Consider the following 20,177-nt stretch of genomic DNA (forward strand, 5'->3'; position numbering starts at 1 on the left):
TACTTCTCTTAGTTGATGTTTATAGGTGAAAACCAGATAATCCTCCAAAGCTACAGGTGGTTAATTCATAAAGGATTGGGATAGTTGTTATTTTAAGTTGTCAGCTTATATCATCTTCTTACTTCTATTGTGTTAACCCAGAAAAGTATAAATTACATGAACTTTTTAAAATAAGTATGCTAACCTATAAAAAGGAATTGAGCCGAAACCGGTTTGGCTCAGTGGTATGGCGTCGGTCTGTGGACTGAAAGGACCCAGGTTCAATTCCGGTCAAAGGCATGTACATTGGTTGTGGGCCCATCCCCAGTAGGGGGTGTGCAAGAGGCAGCTGGTCAATGTTTCTCTCTCATCGACGTTTCTAGCTCTCTATTCCTCTCCCTTCTTCTCTGTAATACAAGTCAATAAAATATATTTTTTTAAAAATAAAAGGAATTGAAACTTCTTCTAAGGTGTCAATATTCATTTGCTTTCTTTACTATAAATTTTTTTTGTTTTTTTTTTGTTTGTTTTTTTGCTTAGAAATTTGGCTACCAAATATTTCAAAATGAAGACAATCAGCTCACATCCATATGTAATATAAATATTGCTTACCTCCGTCAAGTGTGGTGTAGGGTTAAATCCACAGAGATTACACACTTGTTGCTTGCACTCGGTGCAAGTGTTGAAATTAGGAGGCTCCTTGGAACCTACGTTGAGCTCAGTTTTGCAGAGAGGACAGGCTGATACTGGTTTGGAGGGTTTCTCCACTTGTGGGGGAAGCTCAGCCTTTGGAGGCTCAGCTGCTGAAGGTTTTCGATCCTTGGTAGGCTGAGGCTTCTTTTCTGTTTCTATTCTTTTGACGGTTGGAACTTGCTCAGCTTTGGGCTCCAATTTTTCAGCTCCTGGAGCTTTTGCTTCCTTTTTCACAGGAAGGACCTTGGCAGGTGCTGGTGGTGCCTGACCTGTGGACTTGGGTGGCCCCTGAGAAGGGGGTGGCTGTGCGGGAGGAGGGGCTTGTTTTGCTGGGGCCCCTGGCCCACTCTGTGCATGAGATCCAGGCTGGCCTGCTGTGGAGATTAAATTCGATGCCTGGCTGAAGATTGATGCTCCAAACCCAAAGAGCTTCCCCGTCATCGTTTCTTGAGGGGTGGTGGGCTGTGACTTAGGAGCATCAGTGATACTCCCCACATTCAGGCTGAAACGCCTTGACTGCTCCTGAGGCTTTGGTGGCTGGGGAGATGGGGGTGCAGTTTGGCCAGCGGTAGATCGTGGGCCGGAAGGTGTTGGTGACCCTTTTGGCACAGGCTTGGCATCTGGCTTAGGGCTGGTTTTGGTTTGTGTTTTCTTGGGTTCTTCCCTCTTCTGGACTGGGTCCACTTGTTTTTTACCTTTGCTCTCCACACTGGGCCCCGGATGTGATAAAATTTTTGAATCTGATGCAGGCCGAGGTATGACTTTAGAATCGAATGGGGTGACTTTTTCCCCAGTTGGTGGGAAACTCTGTGAAGGTTTGGCAGAGTCTGTTTTCAGGGGAGGAGCTGTTTTCTCTTGATCCTGGGATCGTATTTTGGAGCCCGGAATATCAGGTTTTGTTGCTGCTGGCGATGAAGACACAATGTCTGTAGCTGGCTTCGCCGTCGTGGGCTGCTTTGGTTTATCATCAGCCATGGGGACCTTGGCCGGCTCGGAGGGGACAGAAGGCTCTTCGGGAGGGGCTGGCTTGGATGAGGATTCTGCCACATGAGGCCGCTTGGCCATGACGGGGGGAGAACCGTGAAGGGTTGCTTGTTTCAATAGTGGTGGAGGCTTTTTAGACTCAGGTGCCTTTGAGATATCCTGTTTGGGAACCGTATCCTTCTTCGGAGAAATCTGCTGTGACTGTGGGGATGGCTTGCTCCCCACTGATGCGGGAATAACTGGGGCTGCCTTCGGTTTGGGCTGGGGTGATGATGGAATTGGAGCCAGGTCACCTCCTAGAGCTCTTTGCATCTGACAATTTAAACAGAGCCACTCTTTTACCTAGAAGTAAAATAAAACAATGGTTACTGGGACAGAAACAATGTGAAAACATTTTCAAAATGCACGGTATCATCTGAAACTATGTCTCTCATCAAGCAAAACATAAAAGATCAAATTACTGGAATTAAATAATATTCAAGTAATTACCTTAAAATATAATTCATGAACCTCAGAGACTTAAGCACTCTATTTTTTTTAAGGAAATATGAGAGTAAAAATCAACAGAATTGTATTTTTCTTCTAAAGTTAATTGCCATTCTTCACCTTTAGTTTACTGGAAGTTTGATTACTCCCAGAAATAGAAAAGCATGTATCATAAAAAAAATAAATTGTAATATAGATTAGATTCCATAAATCAGTTATGTTAGATACTTTCTCTATTGATGGTTCATAACAGATTTTAGTTATACAACCCAGAGTAGGCTTGTCAAATTATGAACACATTGCTAATTTCCTAAATTAGCACAGCATTGCTTCCCCCTCCAAGGAGACATAATCAAATGTGTGAAAAACAAAAATCATTAACCATGCTGGATTAAAAAGAGAACATTCTCTGTTAACAAAATATAGGAAAAAAATAATGGTAACCCCTCCCATCAAATCAGCATAAATAGCATGGTCTAATAAAGAAAATACTGTTTCCTTTTAATTTTCTGAATATACTGGAAAGAGCAATGTAAGGAATACAAGGAAGCAATATTCTTATTTGACTGGTGAGAAACATATACAAGTGAGAAATACATCATACACACACACACACACACACACACACACACAGAATCTGTTGAAAATAGAAATAATTTTAATCTCAGCATTTAAAAGACCATCTATACGTATATCTATACACACATACACACACACACACATACACACACGTGTGTGTGTAAGTATAGGTATAGATGCTCTTTTCAAATCATGTCCAATGTAAAAAAGAGATGTTGAAGTTGGTATTATATATTTTGGGGGGGTATTTAAAAGTACCTATGTTTAACATTACCTTTTTAAATTCCAAAATAATATATGCTTACTATATAAAATTTTAAATAACCAAACTTATTAGAATGGCAAACTTTACATGATACAATCTCTCCAGCCAAAGTAACTAATGTTACCAAGTTAGCACTAAAGTTCTTTGTGTAGATTTCTATGTGTAAAAAGTAAATATCTACATGGAGCATAGGTACCAGAAATGTTTCCTGCCATATAAAATCGTGAAGTCTTATTCAGCTAGTAAACAACATACTCTTTATTTGCAAATAATTTCCTTTCGAAAAGAAATTGAACTAATCATCACTAAACTTTTATTTGTAATATGATAGTTTATAGTTAAGCTTTTTAATGGAAAAAAACGACATGAATATTTTTCTTAATCATTAAAATGGCCTTAACATTTTAAAAAGCACATTAAAATTATTTAAACTCACACACCTATATAACAAGCCTTATTTTGCAATCTCACAGAGGGCAAATTTTTATTTAGAGAAGATTAAAAGAGATATTTAACACTCACTGACATGCTATAGTTCTGTTTAAAAAATCTGTATCAAAAGTAGAATTAAAATTTGTTAAGTATGAGTGAGAGATAGAGGTGTTCACTATATTTGTTCTCAATATGGGTGTTGCATGCCTATGTATATTTTTATCTTTACCTTTCTGTATGCTTGAAACATTTCACAACTATATATATAAATATATGTGTGTGTATATATATATATATATATATATATATATATATATATATATATATATAACTAAAGGCCCAGTGCACAAAATTTGTGCACGGGGGAGTGTCCCTCAGCCCAGCCTGCACCTTCTCCAAACTGGGACCCCTTGGTGGATGTCCAACTGCCGGTTTTGGTGCAATCTTTGTGGGATCAGGCCTACACAGGCAGTCGGATATTCCTCTCACAATCCATGGCCACTGGCTCCTAACCACTCGCCTGCCTGCTTGCCTGTCTGATCTCTCCTAACCACCTCTGCCTGCCAGCCTGATCACCTCCTAACCATTCCCCTGTTGGCCTGATCTCTGCCTAATTGCCCACCCCTGCCAGCCTGATCACCCCAACTACCCTCCAAAAGCCAGGGCCAATGGAAGCCAGCCCGGGCCCAGATGCCTGCGGGAGGCCTGAGGAAAGCCTGAGGAAAGCCAGGCCAGGTCCTGGGTGCCTGCTGGCATCTAGAGGAGGGAAGCCCAAGCCCAGGGTGCTGGGGGGAAGCGGGTGCTGGCAGCCTGGTTCCTGGGTGCTGGAAGAAATCTGGTGCCAGCAGCTGGGGGAAGGAAGGCCTACTCTTGCACAAATTTTCATGCACTGGGCCTCTAGTTTTCCTATAAACTATCCTGTGAGATCTGCATCCACATTAACCACTTGTACTTAAAAACTCCTAGGGTCAGTGACTTTCAATATAGTTAAACTAGAGGCCCAATGCATAAAACTTGTGCAAGGGGCTTGGCCCTCGCAGCCACAGTGGCTTGCCTCAGCCCTCGCAGCCCCAGCTTCATACAGAAGGTTGTTCAGAAGGACATCAGGGAGGTGATTCAGCTGTCTGGTCTAATTAGCATATTACACTTTTTATTATAGTTAAATTACTACTATTCTTTTTGACAAGTGCCAAAACAAAGGAGATGCCAAATTCATTCATTTATTTATTCAAATATTTATTCAGATATATGATCCTTCAATGTTCCTCCCCACTGTTAAAATACATTATCTATAGTTAACCTGTATTGTAAAAGCCTAATATGCTATGTGTCCAGTAGTCCATTCAACCAATCAGAGCATGCACCAGGCCTCTGTCACAATATAAAAAGCATTCTCTACTTTTAGGATTTTTTTTTTAGAAAGAACCTCCTTTTCATTTAGTTATACAGCCTAAATCTGTTAAAAATTGTTTTTATCTCAGCACTTAACAATTTAATATTGAAAACAGGATGATTTTCAAATTTCTTAATTCAACTGAGAAAAAAACAACAAAAAAGCTTCCTATACATTTCAGAAAATGAAAAAGGCCATAACCTATGTCAGCATTAACATCATGAACCGCCTCCTACTTCTCTTTGCAATGCACTTAGGGAGCATAAGGAGTAATAATACAACCTTGGCCCTCTCAGTCCTCTGAGTTAAAATTTCTGCCACATTGTACCTGCGTTCTCAATTATTACTCAAGTGTGTCTGCACTGCTTATGAAAGGTAATTTCCCATTCACTCTTTCATATGTCCAAGCCAGTGTTCCTCATTTGGTCCTCCTTCCTTGTCATTTCTTATATACCTTATAATTCCACCAAATATAAACTGCTTAAAACAAAACATAGAAGGGGTTACCTTTATTTTCCCCTCAATGCTCATCTCCAATAACTGAAATAAAGTTTAGTTTTTTTGTAAGAAATTCAATATATAAAATTGTGTTAGTGTTCTTCTGCAAGCACTTACATAATTCTTTTTCCAGATCTGTAACCACCGAAAGACAATGGTGAGGACTTCATGGCAGTGTGGTCTTTCTATTGATCCCAGGGTACAACGGACCAATAAAGCAATATGGATGTTCACAAATATTTTTTGAGTTGGTTTGAATTAAGTAAGTTAATTGAAAATGTTTGTGCTTTTCAGCCTACAACATTTGTTTAATCTGCTAATTCCCAGTTTACCCACCCTGAAGGGCAGGCTTCTGCCCTCCTTTTCTGGTTGCATGCCGTTCTCCCCAGAACCCTAGTCTACATCTCTGCCCATGGTCCCCCTTTGATTCAAACTAAAAGAGTCCCCCTTAATCACCGTATCTGCTAACCATATCTTCCCTGAATAAAATTACTGCCTTGTGTCTCTCCTAAAATTAAATGTTTATCTCTAACTCTGAGCAGAAATGAACCTGAATTTGTTACCATCATTGCCTAGACACTTACTGCCAATTCCACCTGGTACCCATGTCTATGACACAGTTGGTTCCCCTAGGTCTGCAGGATTGGCCTTCATTCCACTGTAGTTATGAATGAAGATCTTAAAAGATGTTAGTCTTTATCACTTCTTCCCCATGCCACAATTCGCAGAAGCCTTCCGTCCATATTTCATGAACAACTTCCCAGGTCACCTGTCACAAAGGAGCACCCATTCCCTAAAATTATGCTCTAATTAGATCCAATTATTTTATACTCTAATCATCCACATCCATTTGAAATATGGTGAGATAAATACAAGAAACAATATCAGGGAAGCCTACAACTGGATCATGTGTCCCAGGAGAACTCTTACCTTCAATATACAAGCATTAAAATGAAAAATTCTAACTGAACTAGATAAATGTGTTATGCCTCAACTACTGCTAAAGTTTAGGGTTCATATATTAAGGAAAAATAGTCATCTTTTTCTTTTTCCACCCTAGCTACAGAAAGTGCATAAATAAAATAGGAAGTGAATAAAAATAATTCAAAGTCTGGAGACACAACTGTTTAATGAGCTACTCTATTTCAATTAGCTCTAATAGGAAGGAACAAAAGAAAGGCATACGCTATTCATTCAGTCCTCTGACTTAATATGCTGCAAAAATGAGGTTAAGGGAGTGGTCAGCCAGGATTTCTGCTCATTCTGAGGTCCCTGTGTTTTATAAGATAGACCTGCATATAATTTCTATAACACAACTCCCTGTTTAATCCAACTCCCTTTTGCTATGTATCAGAGCTGTAGAATATAGTATTACAACTTTCCTGGATAAGGCCTTTGCTGAATAATGAGAAATATCTTATTTACAGCTGTTTCAAGAGGTACCACTTGAACTTTTTTAAAAAAAAATTCTTTATCGATCAAGGTATTACATATGTGGGCTTATTCCCCCATTACCCTCCACCATCCATTCATGCCCCCACTCCCCTGTGGTCTGTGTCCATTCATTAATTAGGCTTCTATGCATGCATGTAAGTCCTTTGGTTGATCTCTCTCCCTTATCCCCACCGTCCCCTACCTTCCCTGAGTTTGACGTTCTGATTGATGTTTACTTTTAATTGTGAGCTTCACATATAGAATTTTAAAATGGTGACACTTTTTAAAAAAACATCAAGACTGTTGGTTATTAAAAAATTATATTTTGAATTTTAAGAGCATGTCTTCAGTAATCATTCAAGAGAGTTAACTCAAGACACTTAAGCAATGAGGTGAATTAGCAAATGTGGGGTTCCAGAATAAAAGCATATTCCTATTCAGATCTATTACTAATCGGCTTAGCTTCAAAACGGAATGGAAGCCTCTCAAAAAAAAAAAATGTCCAGAAAGTTTAGTGACTAACATTAAATATACCTTCCATATGCTCCAAACTGGACAGTTTAAACACAAAATTTACATAGAATTTATAATGAAATCTCTGCTCCACAAGATAGCATAATACTTGGAATAATGGAATATCAAAAGAACAAGCACATGGAATCTTTATTTGCTGGTGTTCATACCGTTCACATTAGCCACTGAATGTTTTCTTCAATCATACTTTCATCTTGTCCTTTATAATAAAACTTGTTGGGTTTCTTTGTCTTGATATATTACAACTAAACTTTTCTGCAAGCCATGATATCAAAATATACCATTTACTCCATTAAAGCAGTACTTTCATTCTCTCTAACATGATTTATAATTCACAATTTGTATTCCTCACTTATATATCTAAATGGAACCTTTTTATGGTGTACATTGAATTTCCTCCTTTATCACTTAATAGTCCATCATCAATTAAGGTCTGTCTCTTCTCAACTACTAAACAATAGTTTGAACCACAACATCTGGACTTAGATAGTGTTTTAAATTTTTCTTTCCAATTATTTCCTCTCATCTCCTGTCCTCGCTTAGACTCTTAGAAGGAGTGACTACTTCTCAACAGTGGATACCAATAAAATTTTAGATATTATTTAATGATAAATTATTCTACACTTTTTTTTTCTATTTCTCATAAAATTATGTCAAAATATTTATATTAGTTGTATAGTTATAAATGTAACTGTGTATAATTGTATTGTATTATTTTGAATGCCACATAAAATATAATTATATAATATACATAGATAATAATATAATATATAATATTAAAAAGAGGAAACCAAGTTAATGTTTGACAACAGATTATACTTTCTGTTATTCAGGATTTCCCAAACCACATGAACTCCGTCATAGAAGCATTTGGGGTACAGATGGCTCACTGTAGGTGACATCTTTAGCTATGCATATTAATGAACAATGTATTTTGGTTAAAAACTAGACACTAGCATTACTCAGAACTGTGATGATACACACCAGCAATTTGGTGAAACAATTTTATTTAAAGCAATCCATCCAGAAATAGTGCGGATTACAATGTCTGCTGCATAATTCAGCAACCATTGTGAAATGTAAATTAAATGGGCCCTGGTTCCTTCATAAAGCATAATAATGTTCACCAAATGCTAGCAATAACATTTATAAATACTCACAATATAGGATCAAATGATAAAAGCATATTTTAATGTTCATCACTGCAGTCTAAAACAAGAAAACTGACATGACACTTTCATCAAAACACAATTTACAAAACAACTGCAGTGCAGGAACATGAAAATATATTTGTACTCTGTCACAGTTACATAAAGAGAAGAAGATCCCAAATCAGTAAATGAACTTACATTAACACTTCTGAACAGCCTCTCATTTGGCAAATACAAACTTTTATACCTCAACTAATTTACACACACATTTTGTAGTTTGTAATATATATTTCTAATTAGGCAGTGTTTGTACAATTATTTCAGTGGGTTATTGAACTGTGCTATTATTTCATTTAAAATAAAAAAATAAATTATATTAGTGAAAAGAATTAAAGGTCTCATAAACTTTGTGAACTCATTAAGTATGTTGAAAGCTACATTTGTTTTTTCAATTAGATGCTCACTGGAATTAAGACAATTACTTGTATGTTGACTTGGAAAGGAAAGAAAGACTTTTTAAAAAATCTGCAGGGTAGTGAACACACAGTGTACAGATGATACTTTAAACACAAAATTTTATGAAATTGTACACTTGAAACCTGTATAATTTGTTAACCAGTGTCACCTCAATAAAATTCAATAAAAAGGCACACACACACAAAAAAACTATATGTCCACCTGTGAACTATAGTTTTGGCTCCTGCCTGAGAGTTCTAGTCTGCCCTTCCTTGATGGATTGCTCTATAGATTTCAGATTTGGCTAGCTAGCAGGAAAATTTTTGTCCGCAGAATATTAACATATAGTGGGAGCATTTTGTGTTTTCATATTACACAGTGTTTTACGTAAATGTTAAAGGCACACCTTAAAATTAAATATCCATTGCATTTTGAAGTTATTTATTACATGTTCTTACAAACTAATATCTTTTTAAAGTATGATACTTTGGAAGACATTTTTTAGACTTGTTCAATAGAAACTTATCTGGACACTGGGTAAAGCTAGCAATAAAACTACTGGTGCACAATGTGTTCATTTTCAGCAAGAAAAGAATGATTATGTAAACTACAGTACCTCCTGGGTATAGGATTATGCAGCTATTCAAAGTATGGTTACAAAGTGCTTAACAAAATAGAAATGTTTATGCTTTAATTTGAAATAACAATCAAGCTATATATTCATAAAATGTTCCATTTTTTAATTCTGGATGCTGGTAATATGGGTTCAGTTTATCAAAATTCACTGAGTTGATTTGTGTATATGTGTGAATGTGTGTGTGTGTGTGTGTGTGTGTGTGTGTGAAAACATAACTGATGGTTGTTACTACATGTTGAGGCCACAGATATTTTTGTTTCTCCCTTTTTCTTCTCTATTTTTCTAAAATAAATATATATTATTTTTATAATGGAAGAAAAAAATATATGAAATGCTAAAAGCATATTAAAGCTTGTGTAAAATGACAACATTTTATAAGTGATTTCAGACTGTTTTAAATTCCTATGAATAGAAGCCCCTTGTAACTCGTAGTTTAGTCATTTTTAAAAATACCTCCTTTATGTTTTTAAATTTTAGAGGAAAGAAGAGAGACAGAGAGAAAAACATCAATGTAAGAGTGAAATATGAATCTGTACCTTCTGAACAGCCTCTACTGGAGATCCAGATACAGTCTTGAAATGTGCACTGACTAGGAATTCAACTAGCAACCTTTCAGTGCATGAGAAGACACCCAACCAATATAAGCCACATAGGCCAGGATAGTTTATTCATTTTTTTATGTAGTTATATGTATGTACATTTTCAAGAATGTAGTAAAGGAAAATCTAATTTTAAAAATATACTTACTCAACTTTACATTATTTTTAAGAATCCTATTCATATTTTTATTATCATTTATTTCCTTCTTAAACATTTTTAATTCTTCCTCAGTAAAGTTAAAAAACACAATAATCTCCACATTAAAAATTTTCCCAACAAATACTCTTACAGAATTTCTAATCACATGCTCATATAATGAAACCTGCCTTTCATTTTTTTAATTGTTTTACATAAGTGGAAATCTGCTTCTAAGAGTTGATTTGTGAATTCTGCTGAAAATTGTGACTTTTATGAACAAATGATAGATATGTCCTATTTCTATACATTATTTTGCAACTGGTTAAAATTTCTTTTTGATAGAGAAAAATAATAATAGTAAAGGTAGTTTTATTATTATACCTCATTGAGACCAGATCTCAACTATAAGAACTTTATTATATTCTATTTTACAAAGAAGATTCCATCTTCACTTGCTAAATTATAGACTCCTCTTCTAGACATTGAATTTTATTTGTATAATGAGAAAGGTTATTAACTCTATCGTCTGTGTGTGTTTTTTCCAAAATCTAACATAGTAGCTGGCCCAGAGTAGGAGTGTAGTTTTGCTTAAGTACAAAAGAGAACTCAGCAATATAAGACTCTGGTTTGAGAAAGAGTGAAAAGTAAGGTCTACGAATAGGTGCTCTTGAGCATTGGTTATTTTTGCACTTAATTCCAAAAATAAACTCTTGCCAAGAAGGTTAATTTTTTTTAACTTTAAAAACATGTAAATTTACACATAAACACACACATTCTATAACCTAGAAATGTAGGAAATGGTCTATTTAAGGACAATGTAGTCTCCTATAAAAAAATATACTAAAATTGTCCAGCTGGCATGGCTCAGTGGTTCAGGGCATATACCCAGGTTGCGGGCTCAATCCCCAGTGTGGGGCATGTAGGAGGCAGCAGATCAATAATTCTTTCTCATCATTGATGCTTCCATTACTCTCTCCTTCTCCCTTCCTCCCTGAAATCAATAAAAATATACATATTTTTAAAGATGCTAAAATTTAAGTCAGTAGATCCAGTTTCTTGAATGGGATCCATTGTGAGGTAATTCTGTGGCCTTGCAAGTCACTTAAATTCTTAACCTCAGTTTCCTCATGTACAAATGCAGGTAATAGGGATGGCAATATCCCTACTAGTATCTTAGAATTTTTATAGAAATTAATAATAAAATATTTACTAGTTTGATATTGCCAAATGGATTTTACTTTATGAATAGTCCCATATCATAAATAAGAAAACTAAACACTCAGAAAAAATATGACCTGACCAAATCACAAATCAAGTAAGGGTTGAGCTAGGGGTTCATATCCACACTGTCTACTCTAAAATCCCGTATTTTTTCCACTTTTGCACAGGCTACCTGATGATTGATTAATTAAAGAAACATGGTAGCTTTCATATTGCTTTGAAGTATGAATTCCATTTTTTTAGCCTCTTTTCTTATCTTTAAAATGTGGATGCCATCTCATTAAAAGAGCATGAAATGACAAAGTACATATAAATTGCCAGTGTGCAGTCTGAAATGAACAAAAAGTGTTCAAGATCTCTTCTTCCTGCAACTAAAGACTAATCTTTCTTATAGAAGTAAGAAAAAGTCAAGAAACACTATTTGTAGTGAAGTTGTTGCTTCCTCATCAAAGGTCCTAGAATTACTTTTAAGTAAATTCAAAGCGTTAGAAAGAACAAGGATCTCACTAAATGCTATTCTTGCTAAATGTTCAAATGTAGCACAGTATTTTGCAGGTGTTGCTGTAAACAGGGTAAGCTTAGCAGGAACCCAACCTATAAGTATAGCCAACTGCCAAAAAGAAGAAGAAAATAAAATAAATCAACATGTAATTAACCAAACAGCATACATAAGCAAGGAACAACTAAGCCTGCCTTGCAGGAGGCAGAGTTTTGGGTGTAAATCTCCTGTCTCCTTTACTTGCTGCAGGTAAATAAAACTACTCTGAAACCACCATGTCTCATTAATGGAACACCAGTGCCAGCAAACCCTGGTGCTTGGTAACAGAAGAAATATCAGCAGGAGTGCACATATGTGAGCAGCAGAGCGACTACAACCACAGCTCAGACCTTTGATGCCGTATAAATGCGTGTGATATAGGCATTACTTTAAGGAAAGGTTTATAAACCTCGCATAAATAATTCACATCTTTGTCCTTTGTCATATTTGTAAGCATGAGCCCATTTTTATCTAAGCTAATTAAGATGTGGAATAGGAGAGCGTGTTACATATGTGTGTTTTCTCAAGGGATGTACACAATAAGAAAGTTAACCCATCGTTGTATTAAGTTTACTGATCCAAGAAATGATTCTGTTAAGTGTGGGTGTCTGCTTTCAAGCAGAACACCTGTTCTTACTAAGCTATGCAGATCATCACACCAGTTGCAGTAATACACAACAACAAGCTTAACAGATATAAATGCCGACTATGCAGAAAGACACCTAGTTATTTAAAACATCTGGTTACTTAAAAGCTGAATGTGAAGGAAAAATAAAAGGCTTTGGTTGTAATGATTAAAACTACAAGTAAAGCATGAGGGATATATAGTCATTTTATATAGGGAACATCCAAGTCATGAGGGAAATGCTGCAAATTGGACTGCATCGAAAATGAGAGCTAAACAAAAATAGTGCTGGTAAACAAATTTAAGTAATACTGATTTTAAAAAGATCAATCAAGTATTTCTATTCCTTTAAGTTCATTTTCAAAACTAAATTAAGATAAATCAATTTTGCCATAGTCAGGGTATTACTTTAAATACTATAAATGATAAACATATGGATCACCAGAAAATATATATTTAAAAAAATCCTTTATCTTCTAAAAACCTTACGTTTAAATTAGGGGACTTTCTCTTTGTTGGATTCATATGAAAACAGTGATAATTAAAGTACAAGGGCTGTGATTAGTAAAGAATACATTTTAAAAATGGCCAAACTTGCCTCACAGACGTAAGGCATTTCAAATCATCACTGTTCTTTAGAACCAAAATTTCTAAACATTTCACCAAGTAGAAAGCCAAGGCTGAAGATGCAAAAATCAATAATGTACATCCTTTACTCATCTTTTAACATTCTATAATCATTTAATCAATTATCTGATGAATGGGGATTTTTTAAAATTACTAAAGTGTTAATTTTAACACACATTTACAAGGTTAAAAAATAGCACAAAAAGTTATGATATTAATACAATAATAAAAGCCTTACTTTCCAGAATCAATCAGTGTTAACTTTTGCCTTGAGCTTTTCTTATGGTTGCCTTGAGCTTTTCTTATGGATTTATTATCACAAATAATAAATAAGCTGTGATTCAAGTTTAAAATATTATGAATTTTCACCTTACTGTAAAGCCACATGTTTAAACAGACAACCTTATATTATCACCTATTTTAGGATTGCCTTACCAGGGGTCTTCAAACTTTTTAAAGTGGGGGCCAGATCACGGTCCCTCAGAGAGCTGGAGGGCCGGACTATATGAACTACTAATTCCTACTGTAACACCTCGGCTGCGCTCACTGCCCAAAAAACCTGGCGGGCAGGATCAGACTCCCCTGGGGGCTGCATGTGGCCCGCGGGCCGTAGTTTGAAGACCCCTGCCTTAAGCAATATCCAGTAGGCCGGGCAGTAGTTTGAAGACCCCTGCCTTAAGCAATATCCAGTAGGCCCTCAAGTAACAGTTGTTTCATTCAATACCTTTTTATTGTAATGTTGATGAGATGCCCAAGAAACTTAACCCTTGTTTATAGCAATTAACTTATGGTAAAACTGATTTCATTATAGGCTATTTTAGCACAGTTCCAAGAACCTAACAGTGGTGTTAAATAAAGACTTATTGTATTATATGTTTTAATACACAATAAAATAATGCATAACTTTTTTGAGTTTGGTTTGTGTACAACCTAATATCATCTCACATTCCATCACTGTTATGCAATCACATTTTGGAAAACATTGATTTAATATCATTCTAGTTTTCTTCATTTGTGAGGTGTAGTCAGCTATTCCATCCCATTTTTTTACTTATTATTATCCCCTTTAATAGAGAAACTCCTACAGTGACTGTGATATCACTGTATCTCTCTCTCTCTCTCTCTCTCTCTCTCTCTCTTTCTCTCTCTCTCACATACACACACACACACACCCCTACACACATACATACACATCTACACATGTATATATGCTGTAGAGATAGATAGTTACTTAATACGAAGATAAAATAGTGATGACTCTTATGCATTCTTTCACATGAGAAAAATTCCTAAGCTGCCCTTATAATCTCTTAATATCATGCCTAGACACAGGGTTTATTTTATCACCATCTCTAGAAATGTAAAGAAAGTGCCTCCTATCTGCTGTTTTGTGTTTGGATAATTAGTATGATAGCTACCTGATTTCTCATCTTTTTGTAGATAATATTGCTTTTTTTTCTATGAAGTCTTTCAAGTTTCCTCCTTATCTTGGGAATCTGATGTTTCACCAAAACCTATCTATCAGTAATTTTATCAATCTTTCTTGGCCATCAGTGGAGCTGTACAAGCTGAAGGCTTCAAACTTCCTTTAGCTCAGAAAAATGTTCTACAGCTTGCCTCCGTGGTCTTGATTCTGGTATTCCTCTTAGAGCTCTAGATAGAATCGCCATGATTTTTAATGTCTCTTAGAGTTCCAAAGCTTTCAGAGTCCTAAGGGAGCCACAGAGTTATAGATAACAACTTCCCAAAAATGTCTACAACTGCATGGACAGCAGCTAGAAAGAGCTCGCCATACTAGGGATAAGTCCCATCCGGGCCTCTACATCAACAAAGGAAGGAGTGAGAGGGAAGTAAAGCAAAGGAAATATAGTCAATAATATGGTGATAGATATGTGTGGTACCAGTAGGGGTGCTGGAAATATCAAGTGGAACACCGTGTAAAGTACATGATTTGTCTAACCACTAAGCTGTACACTGGAAATCAATATATAATAAAAATAAATAAATATAGAAAAAATAATAAAAATAAAGGAAGGAGTAAAGATGGGAATCTCAAAATTCTATATATTCCTGAGTACATTCTTACCCTTTCCTTCCTTACCAACCACTAACCCCCCTCAGATCTCCAGCTTCAGTTAAGATTATACACACAAATGAGACAGACCTTTAGTTACCACTAAAAATTCCAGATTTCCAAGTCATCCATCAACTCCCGTACTCTAATCTACCAATGGAAGGGAGGGTACCCTACCACCCCATCCCATCCCTCCCTTGGTCTGTGCCATAACCTTCTAATTCATTTTTCTCCGTAATACCTATTATCATCTGTCACACTATATGTTTTATTTGTTACTCTTATTAAAAAATAAGTTTCATGAGGCTAGATTTTTCTACCTATTTTTTTTCATGCCTATATCCCCAGAGTCTAGAGGAGTACCTGACATATAGTGGATGCTTAACAAGTACTTTAAAATAAGTACTTTAATTTTTTATTGTCTCTTAGCTCTATTATCTGGGGGAATTCTGGGTCTTTCTTTTCCAGACCATCAATTGGGCCTGGGCCCATTCTTACCCTCTAACAGCCCACTGAAATTGGAATCTGGCAGTCATTGATGAGTTATCCTCTTAAATATTTTTTCAGGGATAATACAATTTTATAAGATCTTTATGTTTCCTAAATGAACTATTTTCTATGAGGTAAGATGTTTTGTTTTTCTTTTGGTTCACGAGTTCATCTATGTCCTTCATGTGATATTTTTGCTAAATATCCTTAGTCTCTTCAAACCATTCATTTATAGTGAATGTCTCCATTATTTAGTAGAGGTAATCAGCAGCATCCCCCCCACCCCCACCCCCTGTATTTATGGACAGGTCTGCTTTCTCATTAGTCCTATCTTTTGAATGAGAGGAAACAGAACGGTGGAGAGTTGGAGTCCAAGGCAGGACAGCTTTACTCAGATGCTAAAAGATGTAGTATGATACATTTGACTCTCGGTTGAGTGGTCTGTTGTGTTTTCTTTGTATCACTCTGTTGTGGGAGAAGAACATTACTTCTAAGCTTCTGTTGAAGGCCCTATTTTTCACACGAGAGACCTTCCTCAAGAAGCTCATCCGTTCATTTGGATAATTCTCTGGTGTCAGCCTGAAGGGAAAACAATAAGGCTTCTCCCTACTCCATGTCTTCCCACTGGAGATTAGGAAAGAGGCCGCTTGTCATATATTTTTCCTACTGCAGCTCTTCAACTTATTGTGTGATCACTATCCACAACCCACTACTGCTTTCTGTATATGCTGACATCAAGCTTAGAATTTCACTGAGGTTTCTCATAGAACCCACTCGCACAGCAGTTTCCTTGGCGCTCCCCCCCCCCCCCCCCCCCCCCCCCGCTCTTTCCTATCTTCTTTCTATCTTCTAAGAACCTTTAATATGTCATCTTACTGGTGATCTTTCCCATTTTCAGGACCTACTATACTTTCAATCTTTTGACCTTGCTGCTAAAATAGCAAGTAACTAAACAAAGACTCTCCACTTTTCTAAAAAATTCTTTAAGCTACTCCACCATCAAAAACATCTTACTGGTTTTCTTTCTCCATAGGTTTCAGCCTCCTGACATTTCACATAGCTCTAGTCTTTTCTCACCAGCAATTCCTAACAGATCTACCTCCTTCCCCCCCCCCCACCCAGTTTCTCTTACTGTAAATGTAAGAAGTAGTAGGCCTATCCACCTAAGAGGTGGCAAGTTAAACCGTTTGACCAATCTGAAGAATTTTTTTTTTTTTTTGGTAATTTTTTTTTTTTTTTTTTTTTTTAGAGAGAGTTTATATCAAGTTTAGGTGTGAAAGCTTTTTTGGATTTTTCTGGCTGTTCAGATATGGTCACATTTTTGTTTAATAAAATATCTGGATTCAGCCAAAAGAATTATTAACATATGGGCAATAATAATAAAAAATATTATGACAAAAGAAAACTTCCATCACTAAAAGTTGGTTCATTATCAACATTCAGAAAATGACAAATCATTTCATATATTACAAAATTTCATAAGAGCTAGGAGAATTATCATACATTAGGGACAAGTCTTTAAATCTATCCCTAAATCTATCGTGCCCCATGCTACACATCAAAAGAGACAAGTAGATCAAAAATAACAAAAACAACAATAAAATGCTTTTATTACTAATTAGAAAGCAAATACTGTTTTGTATCAGAAATCAATGCCAAAGAGAGAGCCTGCATTGTTGAGATATAATCCATTAATGGACTGGCAAGAAGAGATATAGCTATATACTCCTCTTGGCATCAAAAGTCTAGTCTTGGAACTAGTCTATTCTTAAGGTTTATTTGGAAAAGCATGGAAGCATGCATCTTGACAGTACCAGAGAGGACAGTTAATTTAAAAACTATCCTCCTCACACAGAAATTTTGGTGGCCTAAAAAGTGTGTGTGTGTGTGTAAGGAGTAGAGGAAAACTGGCCAATTTAGTTAAGAAAGTTAATTTAACTCCCTTAAGTTAATTTAATTACCTTCCTTAACTAAAACTGGCCAATTTAGTTAAGGAAGCCAATTTAGTTAAGGAAATAAAAGTTTCCTTCCCAAAAGCTCTTCCCTGAGTGTTGGTGTCTCCCCAGTGTTCCCCCCGGAGACCTAGCAGTCATTTAAGAGCCAGAATCTTCATAAGCAAATGTAGTCATTATTCTGATATTAGTAACAAGAAATATCAGATAAATTATCGTAGTCTTTTCAAGGAGTAATACAAGACACCAATATTCTATTTTACCCGTAGTCTACAAAAGTAATAATATTGAGTTATTGCATATAAACATCTAACTTGAAACAATTAATTCATATACATAAAATGCTACAGAAGGTTCAGCCTCTTTTCCTGTCTTGCATGGAAAATCTGTTCACTCAGCCTGAATATTTCAGGATGATTAGACCCAGAGTATATGGTCCTTCTTGGAAGATGCAGAGAAGTTAACTCTCTCATCATATATTTAACTGTTTAGAAGTCGAGATCTTTCCTAAAATTTTATCTATCTTATCTCTCTTAAAACAGAGGCTCTCAGTCTCTATCCAGAGCTTAAACTTCCCAACTCTGACCTCCTGATAATTTGGTCCTTTGAGGAACTGGCCATTTGGTGAACAGGATTAGGGAAAATGCATTCCTAGAGTTCAGAATTAGAACTTGGATTGCATTTTTCGTTAGAGGGGAAAAAATTAAAGTTAAAATGAAATGTTCCTATTAACACCATAGATCAAGTGGATCTTGATTGCAACCTCAGAAGCCAGCAATTTATAATATGATGCTGTATCTATGTAGAAAACAAATTGAAAGTAACTTCAAAAGTCAAATCTATTTAAGGTAGAATATCCATGTCACATTATGTTACAACTTGAAAAGCACTTCATATATTACAAAAACACTTCCTCATACAAATGTCCAGTTAATCCCCCTAATAATCTACTGTGTTGGACAGAGAGCATGTTATTATTTTTCAAATGATGTCACTGTCACACAAAGTGTAAAAGACTCATCTCATCTCGTCAATGTAGGGATGTGTCCTTTATTACAAGTGAGGCCCTCTACCAGCCCTCACATTCCCAACACCTTTCGTGTGTGTCCAAATTCTTATTAATCTTCATAGTCCCAGCTCAAATATTTGTTTTCACCAAAACAGTGGTGATACCCCCAGCTGATCGTGACAGTTTCTTCCTTTGATCTCATAGCACTTTCTCTTTCCTCCCATCATGACTTGGAACTAGATTTGGCTTGGGTTCTTCTTAGCTATTTACTCTCAGGGTGATCCTGAAAGGAAACTAACCATAGTAACCACTAGGACACCAGTTTTCTCATTAGTATAATAGAGAAAACAAAATATGTGCCCATAGAATTATTTGAAAATTGAATTTTGATAAAACAAATAGGAAAGAACTATGTGAACTATAAAGCCCTATACAAAGTTACTTTTCATACACAAATATATGTGTGAAAGAAGGATGACTCTGTATCTAACGAATACTTGATTTTGTCCTTTCACTTATTTGTGTGCCTCAAAACTAGATATTTGATATGAATTTCTAAAATGAATGAAGGATTGAAGGTATGACTACGTTAGTCAAGTTTCATAAAGCAGAATACCCATCTCTACCTGCTAAAAGTGGAAGACCAAAATCTGACTTCAACTTCTCTCCAATCTCGTGCCTGTTTCTTCTTTGCCACCATTTCAGTCAACCTAGATTTATTCCTGATTCTGTAAATATTCCTGCAATAGTTTGGCTCTAGGTCTTGAACGAAATCATTACATTTTTGTTCTTCATTTACAGAAACAGTACCCAGCCTTATATACCTAGCTCAAATGCCACTTTCCCCACTGAGCTCTCATTAATCTCGCCCATTGAAAATGACACTTCCACTGGGACTGGTTTGGCTCAATGGATAGAGCATCGGCTTGGGGACTGAAGGGTCCCGGGTTCGATCTCGGTCAAGGGCATGTACCTTGGTTGCGGGCATATCCCCAGTAGGGGGTGTGCAAGAGGCAGCTGATCAATGACTCTCTCTCATTGATGTTTCTCTCTATCTCTCTCCCTTCCTCTCTGTATAAAATAAATGAAATATATTTTAAAAAAAAAGAAAAAAAGAAAAAAAGAAAATGACACTTCCTACCCTTAAGACAGCCATCATCATTTGACCACCTAGTATATTTCTTTGTGCATGTATTATCTAACCTACTAGTACATTTTGATCATGTTAAGATCAGCATTATGTTGTAGTTATTTTTATACCCCACAAAATATAGAGTAAAATGTCTTCCACATGGTATGTACTCAAATAATATACAGGATGGGACAAAAGTGGATTTATGGTTTTCATATGGAAGATAATATAATAATTAATAAATAATAATA

General features: G+C 36.0%; 1 protein-coding gene across 6 annotated transcripts in view; it reads right to left on the reverse strand.

The window, feature by feature from the left end:
• The window catches only part of PCLO (piccolo presynaptic cytomatrix protein), a 254,587-nt gene that overhangs the window by 224,578 nt on the left and 9,832 nt on the right, over positions 1-20,177 (reverse strand). For all 6 annotated transcript variants that reach the window (XM_084897067.1, XM_084897064.1, XM_084897066.1 and 3 more), the window contains exon 3: positions 592-1,998. In XM_084897067.1, the coding sequence (XP_084753193.1) occupies positions 592-1,998 (1,407 nt within the window). The remainder of the gene's footprint in view (positions 1-591; positions 1,999-20,177) is intronic.

The sequence above is a fragment of the Pipistrellus hanaki genome (assembly GCF_964339955.1).
Source record: "Pipistrellus hanaki genome assembly, chromosome: 10".
NCBI classification, from domain to species: domain Eukaryota; kingdom Metazoa; phylum Chordata; class Mammalia; order Chiroptera; family Vespertilionidae; genus Pipistrellus; species Pipistrellus hanaki.